This window comes from Fulmarus glacialis, unplaced genomic scaffold, assembly GCF_000690835.1.
Source record: "Fulmarus glacialis isolate BGI_N327 unplaced genomic scaffold, ASM69083v1 Scaffold47171, whole genome shotgun sequence".
NCBI classification, from domain to species: Eukaryota; Metazoa; Chordata; class Aves; order Procellariiformes; family Procellariidae; genus Fulmarus; species Fulmarus glacialis.
Window position 1 is genome coordinate 2,538 of NW_009191783.1, and position 9,320 is coordinate 11,857.

The 9,320-nt window shown below is 37.3% G+C and overlaps 1 protein-coding gene across 1 annotated transcript; it reads left to right on the forward strand.

Annotated features, from left to right (window-relative positions):
- Positions 1–205: 205 nt before the first annotated feature.
- Positions 206–5,776, forward strand: TIPRL (TOR signaling pathway regulator; the record flags this gene model as incomplete). The annotated part of the gene is made up of 6 exons (XM_009586806.1): positions 206–385; positions 1,221–1,320; positions 2,496–2,627; positions 3,041–3,136; positions 3,889–3,951; positions 5,603–5,776. Coding segments are annotated over 6 exons (721 nt in total), but the record flags the coding sequence as incomplete, so codon positions are not given.
- Positions 5,777–9,320: the final 3,544 nt, after the last annotated feature.

Below are 9,320 nucleotides of genomic sequence, written 5' to 3' on the forward strand. Positions count from 1 at the left end.
GGTGGAAAAGTCACTTCGGATCAACGACTCTGCAATTCATGTCAAATGATTAAACTGGGAAAACAACGAAATTTTGCAGTACATATTGATGATGTGTCTTCTAAATTACCGTGGTCTAAAGAATACTTATTCCGAAACAAGGACTGCTTTCACTGAACTATAGCTGACTGATCTCTCTTCATGGGACTTTTATTTTTCTGTGCAGGTTGGCTGATGAATTACACATGCCTTCCCTGCCAGAGATGATGTTTGGAGACAATATCCTAAGAATACAGCATGATCGTGGTTTTGGAATTGAGTTCAATGCAACAGATGCTTTAAAATGTGTCAATAATTGTCAAGGTATGATCAAAGTGGCTTGTGCAGAGGAGTGGCAAGAGAGCAGGTACAGTATTTTATCACCAGTGGACAAGTACTGGTGTGTTTTATGTGAAACTGTCATAAAGTAGTTAAAAGAACAGACTGACCTCTTGGAGGCCATGTTGCATTTGTTTCTACTGTACACACAGTGTGTGATCACAGAAGTCACTTCGCTTTTCTTTACCATGATCATCCTATCTGTTAAATTGGGTCAACTATATTTTTCAGTTGTGTCTTGGCTTTCTTAAAATAAACTACAAGTTTAACATGGCTTAATGCTGTTTCTGTTTATTCACACTTATAGGGCCTCGAGCATTACAAGATTGTATTGTGTGGTGTTTCAAAGTGCAAAATGCTGTACATGTTCAAAGTCTTAGCCTTAGGAACATAGCAGAACAATTACCGTGCATGAGAACTAGTTGTACTGCGTAGTATTTACTAAATTAGTTGCAGAGCACCTAGAAATAAAGGACAGAGAGAAATCAAAGTTGTCATGAAAGCTAAGGCAAATAGCAGTGTTAATGATTGCTGTGTGTTACCAGCAGGTTGCTTTCTGCCTACTTAAAGAAAAAATGATCTTGAAATACAAATTTTTCAACAACATTGAACTAAAATCTTCATTTTGACTCACAGGACTGAGATAGTGTTAGCACAGGAATGCTGGTAACGATTTTCTAATTTATTATGGAAACAGATGTTGTGAAAGAAGCAATACTGCATGATTAAGTCTTGACATCGTCATTGCAGCACAGACAATGACTGCTGTTTTTCTTCTTGAAGGGTTTGGGAATCGTATATGTGAGGTTTTAATTTTTTAAGAATTACTACAAAGCATGGTGTTTTCTCTTTCAATTCTTGAGGAGTGAGACTGAGCACACTAAGGAAGTTGTCAAGCCATATGATTGGACTTACACAACAGACTACAAAGGAACATTGCTGGGAGATTCTGCAGCTTTAAAGGTAACTATTTTTTCCTTGTTAAATGCTGATTGCATATTGTTTCAGTCAAACACAAATTTTTTTTTTTTTTTTTAAGCTGTCATTTACCTTTCAATAGGCTTCTGTAAAATCTTTCATGCTTCATAGTTTCTGACTTCAAAGTATAGTTTAGGCTTTTCGTGTCTCTCAGCACGTTATCCTAATCAAATCATGGCTTATTTTAATAACTGTTTTTTTTTTTTTTAAAGCATTTTAGGATTATATAAAAGGGTGCCATTGTGTCCCTTAGTGAGGACTTACTCATATAGTAAAGCACATGGGAATCTTCAGCGCTTGCTGGATGCCCCTCTGAAGCCCTGAGCTCAACACAACAGAACTGTCAGCTGTGTAAATCTCTAGTACCTTTACTCTCTGTTGCTTGCCTGTTTGTCTAAGCAGATTCATAGATCTGGCTGCTTTCAGTGGCTTTATGCTTTTCTGTAACAGTAACTCCTAATTTTTAAACTCACAGGTCCTCCCTTGTCTTTATTTACTTTAAAATAAGACTGAAGTTCCCAGCTTCTCTTTACTGTATACAGATTGCTTGCTACTAAGCAGATAATCTATATTAATTCACTAGCATTGTGTTAGTTATAGATCACTTGAGTTATTCTGGAATTAAAAGTGCAGCACAGAAATAAACCATGTCTTGTTGGCCCATAGTCTTTAGGCAGTGGAAGCGTATGAGTGTATATGGAGACCACGAGATGGAAAGCATACAGGTACTTGGTTTCCATGGAAGGGTTTTATTAGAATCCTGTTCGGGGTTTGTAGTGGGCTAGAGATACTAAATGCATGGAATCCTGTTTATAACCCAGAACTTCTCATTTGTATGTTAAACACGAGGCACCTTCAAATGTTTTGAAATACAGAAAGTGAGCAGAATTGTTTGCAGCTGAAACCCTACTGAGTCTGTACCCAGAGGAAGTTTATTCAGAATTTTCCACTCTTGTTTTTTGCTTTGATTGAGGATTCCTCTGTGAAACTTTCGTTTTAATTTTAACTTTTTCTCATAGAAATTTGGGATTTCTTAAGCTTGATGCCCTAAAAGCTTTTTCCTTTCTAAACTAGCAATTGTAGGATTTAAAAGGTCAGGACAAACTTTATGTAGCTTGGCACAAATTAATATGTTAGCTATTCTTAATCTTTTTCTTTAGGTTGTTCCTACAACAGAACACATAAATACAGAGAAATTGAAAGCCAGGGAACAAATTATGTTTTTTGAAGAAGTACTTCTGTTTGAAGATGAACTTCACGACCATGGAGTATCAAGTTTGAGTGTAAAAATAGTGAGTACCGAGGGGTGTATACAGGATGCTTGGTGACTCAGTTGGCTAATGTATGCAAAATGCAGTCACTTTTTGCATGTTGTTCCTTCTGGGATTTAAAGTTTAAAATGCAAAGTTCTTTATCCTCACTCTTAGAAATATAATCTTACTGGAAACTATGTTGTCTTGAAATCTTTCTGTCAGTTGCTTCAGGGAACAATCTTTGCCCTCTTTCTGCCTGCTGCCTAAAAATCTTTTGAGACACTGTCTGCCCTGCTGTCCAATGATAGCTGTAGCATATCAACAGCCCAAATGTTGACTTTACTACTGAAAACTCCTCATACTATCTTTCGTTGGGAATATCTGATGTAGATAAGTGCATACTTAAAGTAAAACTTTGTAATATGCTGAATGGAACATCTTTATTTTTGCAGAGAGTTATGCCTTCCAGCTTTTTTGTGCTGTTGAGGTTTTTCTTGCGAGTTGATGGGGTACTTATCAGGATGAATGATACAAGGCTTCATCATGAGGTAAACCCTTATTCGCCATCATGAATATTTTACAGATGCTCCCTTGCCATTTACTTTCGGAGAAGACCTGTTGATGCTCCTGTAATTTAATACTGATGTTTGGGGGCATAGAGGTTGCCTGAACTGAACTTTCAAGTATGTTTTATTATTGTGGTGGTGCTGAAGTAGCAACCAAGTGCTGGATGCCACGGGGCTAGGTATTGTATGAGCAGAGTAGGCTACCCTTCATGTGAAGTAATCATTTAAATATATTTGACAGACGCAGATTAGAGAGGAAGTGCAAGAGGAAAAAGTGGCAACAGTAAATGGTGTGATACTGTTCTTATCCTCGTCTCCAAGTAAATGTTTTTTGGCTTGTCTAATATATGATTGCAAGTTTTAACTTGCAAATAACTGTCCATGCGGCATTGAGTTCTAGTATCTCATAAGTAATACAGAACGTAACAGTTGTGGTTTGCTTATTCTGTCTAGCTGTATTCGTACTGATGTAGGAGTTCTAGCTGAATAAAGATGAACAAGCATAGAATTTTTTTTCATGCACGCACGCAGAAAGGTGATTTTTGGGAAAGAGAACATTGCTAAACATCTTTCTCTGTCTTTGTGAATTTGAACATACGTTTCTACTCCCAGGTGAAAATCTGTGGTCAACCAAATTCAAATGCTTACTAAATTCAATGTATTTAAAATGCTCATTTTGCACTGATACTAGATGATAATTTTGTAATTAATTTTTGCCATTTTTTTCCCATTAGGCTGACAAGGCCTACATGTTGCGAGAATATACATCCAGAGAAAGCAAAATATCAAGTTTAAAGGTATTGCATTTTTTTAATTTTTTTTTTTTTTCCCTGTCTGCTTTTTAAATTTGTTTTATGGTCAGCATAGAAAATACTGTGTCTGTAAGTCATTCTTTGTTAGGTTTGGAATTGATAAAGAGGAAAAACCTTTCTGCTTACACAACATTTTGGTGATTTCAGGGCAGATTTACATTTGTAAATGCTCAAATCACATTGGGTTACTTTTTCTACTTTTGAGTTAACAAGATTTTTTTATTATTTTATTTTTTCATAGAAGCGTTCAGCCACAAAATCAGGTAGTCCATGTCTCATGATGCTTACTTTCAGGGCTGGTTGCATGCTTGCAAGTAGTACTAGGGGTTAAGATCTGTTTGGTAATAGACTCATTAAGTTTTTCTCAAATAAGTTTAATAGCCTACCTTAAAACTCTAATAATGGCTCAGAATAATTTGTGGCACATTTGGAGTTGCAGCTGTTGATTTTCATTCTTGACCCAATACCTCATCTTGGGCATTCTTGTTACTTCCCTTCTCCCTTGTTTTTCCTTCACCTGTAAAAAGTGACTAATGTGTTACTAACCACCTGAGGGAATATTTTTGCAAAATGCTTTTCTTTTTGAGGAAAGTGGCACTGCATCATTTCTTAACAATATGTAATCCTTATAAACGGGACTAATCCAGACATAAGCTTTTTGATAGTTTTGTGGGGTTTGAAATATAAATCGGTGATCTAGGTTTTACTTCACCTCATGCTTAAAAATTATCGTCCAAGCTGTTAAATAATTTTTACTGCCTGTTGTTATAGAGAGGAAATGCATACGGCTTTTCAGTTCCCTAGACCAGCTTGCATAGGTAAAGCAAAAAAGATTCCTGCTTCACTTAGGTTTGAAATAATTGAAACAGCAGTATTACTCCTTGCATGTTAGGGGTAGCCAAAATACAGGTTGCATTTGAATAGCTCTGGATACACTTCTTGAAGAATGTTGTTAGAAAGTTTGAAGGTGGTTTGCTCAGTATAGATTTTTTTTTTTTTTTTTTCATCAAATGTCTTGTATGTGGTGAAGTCGTCTACAGAAATCTCCAGAGAAAGCTATTGATTAACTTAATGAAACTACCTAATTTCTTCAAATATGAAATTAAAATCCAATGAGTTTTAGTATTTCATATAAATGTCTGTGGTGGACTCATAAAATTAAGATACATATTCAGGTATATCACTTATCAATAGCTAAATCTGAGCAACTCCAGTGAACATATTGCAATGGCTAGAAGGCATAAAGCATGGGATCCCTTGTGGCCATCCTAGTCTCATCTAGAATTAGAATCTCAAAAAGACTGTTTGTTCCATTCACATGATAAATCTATTTTTTTAAAACACTGTAGCTGTTCATGAATGCCTCTGACTTTCTTGCACTCTTATAATCTGCTGCTTAAAGACATTAAATACCTTTCCTTAGCCTATTGATCCACACAAGGAGTAAAAGACTGTATGTACGTTTGAAGTTATAAGGTAAATTTTAATAATAATACCTGCCTTTAGCTGTTTAAATCAGGTAAATTATGGATTAATTGTCTGTAAAAGTTTGGTTTTGGAATACCTTTTTTCTTTTTTTTTTTTTCCCCTCCCCTCCTTTCATTAACACGTTTCTTGTAAAATTTTTGCTTCTTAGCACGTTCCACCTTCCCTGTTCACGGAACCTAATGAGATCTCTCAGTATTTACCCATAAAGGAGACAATCTGTGAAAAACTAGAATTCCCAGAGAAGCTGGAGCCTAAACCAGAAGCATCACTGGAAACCATGTGTGTTAAGTCTAAATAAATGTGACTTTATATGGACTTGAAGTAGACTGGAGATAATGTGATCATGTAACCATTGCCATGGGGGGCGGTTTCACTACTAGTGGAATAAAGAATTTGGCTAATTTTTCTGTAGCCCTGAGAGAAAACATTTCAAGCAGGTTTTGCTAATGGTGTTTTTTGTTTGCTTTTTTTAACCTGTATCTGGAGTTAATGATAGACTGGTGGTGAGTTACAGTTTTCAACGGCATTGGAGAAAGACTCTCACGATTAAGAGTCTGCGTTCTGTTTAGTTCACCAGTTAGGCAGAATTATTGTCTGGACCCTCCACCACAAACAATTCTATGAAGATTTTGTTAGTGCTGCTTCAGATACTAAGAGACTACTGGAGTTGTAAAATTGGCATGATTTTATTTTTATTGAGAAATCATCCACAGTAAAAAAAAAAAAATTTCCTCTGCATTTATTTTCAGCTGTCAGTCCTAAACTACACATTTTTCTTAGCTTCCCCTACTGTGAGCTGATAACCAACTAAGTTACTTTTTGGAGTCTCTGATCCAGTATCTAACTTAAGAATATTCATTTCATTTGAGGATAGGTTTAAGGAGAAAAAAAAATTGCATTTGTTTGACACTATATAAAGGTAAAATTACCTTATTTGTGAGGCATTAACTCCAGAGCAGGAAAAAAGCTGGACGTTAACAGAGACACGCTGGTAAGTCTCTTCGCAAATACTAGTTTAATCTGATGTCAGCCAGATTTCTCTAGGCAGTTCTGGAGACTGTTACTTGGGGTCTGTATGCTGCTACAGTCATGTACTATATTGGAAACGCATTGTGCTGTATTGACCTTCTGTTGGACATATCGGATGGTGCCCACGTATGATGGTTATACTGCCCTGAGAGTCAATTTGCTAAATTGCGGAGTGGCCTAAGGCTGGGGAAGAGAGGGGTGTTTACTCTCTAACTCCTAAAGGATGTTGGTATTTGCAGTTTGAGAAACAAGATCCTATATGGCGTTAAAAGGATGCTAAGTATTCCAGATATGTCATTTTGGTTTATTTTTAAAATTCTTTAAGTTCTGATATTAATAGAAGTGTGATCACATGTATAGTCATGGTTTTAACTCAACACTTTGTAGATTAAACTTTAAGTATTTATATTGCTTTTGGAAATCCTAAATTAAGTTAATGGATTGGCCTAAGAATGGGGCAGCTAAACAGACTTGTCTAGTTTTACTGCTCACACTCAGTGAAGTGCAAGAAGCAAATGACTGTAGCAAAAAGCAGGCCTTGTGGTTTAAGGTGATGGCAGATAAGAATGTGTACACATTCTGATGTCTTGGAGTTTTTGTTTTGAAATCTTCATATTCTACACTGCATGGCTTAATAGAAACAACCCACCCCAAAACCTGGTATTTAACGAGGTCTTTTCAGAAATGGTTCTGAAAATCTTTTAGAGAAGACCCTGAGGTTTTTAGAAAAAAGTCTACTGCCATCTAAGTGATTGGTTTTTTTAATAAAAACAAACAACATACTTTGTTTCACTTTTATTTGAGGCAGCCTGGTCTAATGAAGTGATCATAAGGTCAAAAGGCAGGAACTGACTGCAATTTTTGCTGTGTCACTGATTTACTCTAACCACGGGAAAGTCGTTTCTCTGTGCCTCAGTTCCCTGTATGTAAAAATGAGAGTTAATACCTCACCAAGGATCTGTGAAGATTATTTTGTAAAAAGTTATTGATTAGAGTATTTTTTTTTTTCCTGAATACACCTTCAGCCTTATCTTTGGAAAGGATTACTGCAAAAAATCTTATGATCCATAGGATAAAATAAGTGGAGAGAACTGAAATTAAACAGTCTCTGAAAGAAATTATTATCAGCTGGACATGATCTGGGCGAGTGAATTTATGGCCACTTTGAAATAGAGGTGAGGTCCTCTATATTCCCTATTAGAGTCCTAAATTCTGTTGGATTTTTTCATTGTCCTGCACTTGGTTGCTAAAGATTTTAGTGGGATGATGAAGAAGGGGCTGCAAATGAATGCTGCATGGAAGTGATCAAAATTCATTTGGTAATAGAAGATTATTTAGGTCCGCTCCAGTGATAGAGGGATATGGGCAGAGACTGAAAAGGAAGGAAACAACACAGGGGGGTGAAGAGAGATTTTGCTGGTAGAAGTAAATCATCGTACTTCTTTTACTCTAAGCATATATTATTTTACATGCCTTAAAGGCTTATAAAAACACACTTTAAAGCTGGTAGTGACTGAGAGCTGATGTAGTGCTAGCATGAAGGAAACTATATCTGCATTCATTAATTAAAATTGTGATTTGGGTTTGGGCAGTGATGCTAACATTAAGCTCCATTGGGCTAAAGTATAGTGGTGGGGGGAACCCACAGAATCCACACCTAGCATTGAAAAGGATGCTCTGCATGTTTAGCTTATGCTGTGTATTTTATCTTGTCCATCATACATACTAATTTGTGACCTGTTGATACAGTTGTCTTGAATGGACTTGAATCCTGACTCTACAGATATGTGATACCCACCTATATTGGGTGCTGTGCATTTAAGTGGAACACACATGTTGGGAAAATCACAAGTACATGTTTAGGAAGTTACAGTTACTACAAAGTAAAACTTGGAGCACTTTGTGACTCTCTTATACCACCCAGATTATCAAGAAGCAGCAGTATAAACTGGTGTACTGCAAGCTCTCTGGTACAAATTTTCTGCAGAAAAGTACCACTTCGGATACGTAATTTTAGCGGGAGGGAGTGGGGTGATTCTCCAGCTGTTTTGTGGCACGTTTAACGTGTGGCAATTTATATTCTTTCTTGTATGTCGCTAAATAAAATGTACCAAACATTTTATAGTTCTGTTTTTATCTGAGCAAAATAAACTGATATAACTACTCGTGATGCTGAATTTTGCATGCTAGTAAGGTGTTGCATTGATGCGCCTTTGCCTGTCATCAGAGCACTCTGGCTAGTTACGAAAATAAGGTGAGACTTTTTCAGAACGGGAAGAGCCACAGTAGTGTGAGCAAAATGAAATCTATATTACTATTTCTGTGAGCTTCACTGTTGCCAAATAATGGATTCAAAAGTGAGAGGAGATGGGATACAACTAGAGAAGTAGAACTGGCAGAGGGTGTGGGCTCTATTTTCTGAAGTCTGGAAAACACTAGGACAGTTTAGACGTCAGCTATCGTATGCTTGGAAGAGTAAGAAGTGCCTGACTCTTAGGGAAAGTGGGAGTGTTTGCTGTCTTTTAAAAAACCCAAACCAAACCTATAAATTACAATGAAGACAATTTCTCTGCCACACGAACCTGGGAATCGCCGCTACGCTGATCTTTATTAATCTCACTGATGTGGAAGGTTTGCAATACTGAAGTTCGTGCAGCTGCCCCAGCAGAGCTGTCACAGGAGGCTGGAGTGTCCGGGGGGGGGAGCACAGGACCAGCTACACCATTTCCAGCACCTTTCTCCTCTCGGCGTCTCTCACCCGACCCCCGTGACGGCGGGGCATCGCCTCAGGAGAGGGAGGTGCCGCGGCGGGCTGTGGCTCCGAGCGCAGGGCTCGC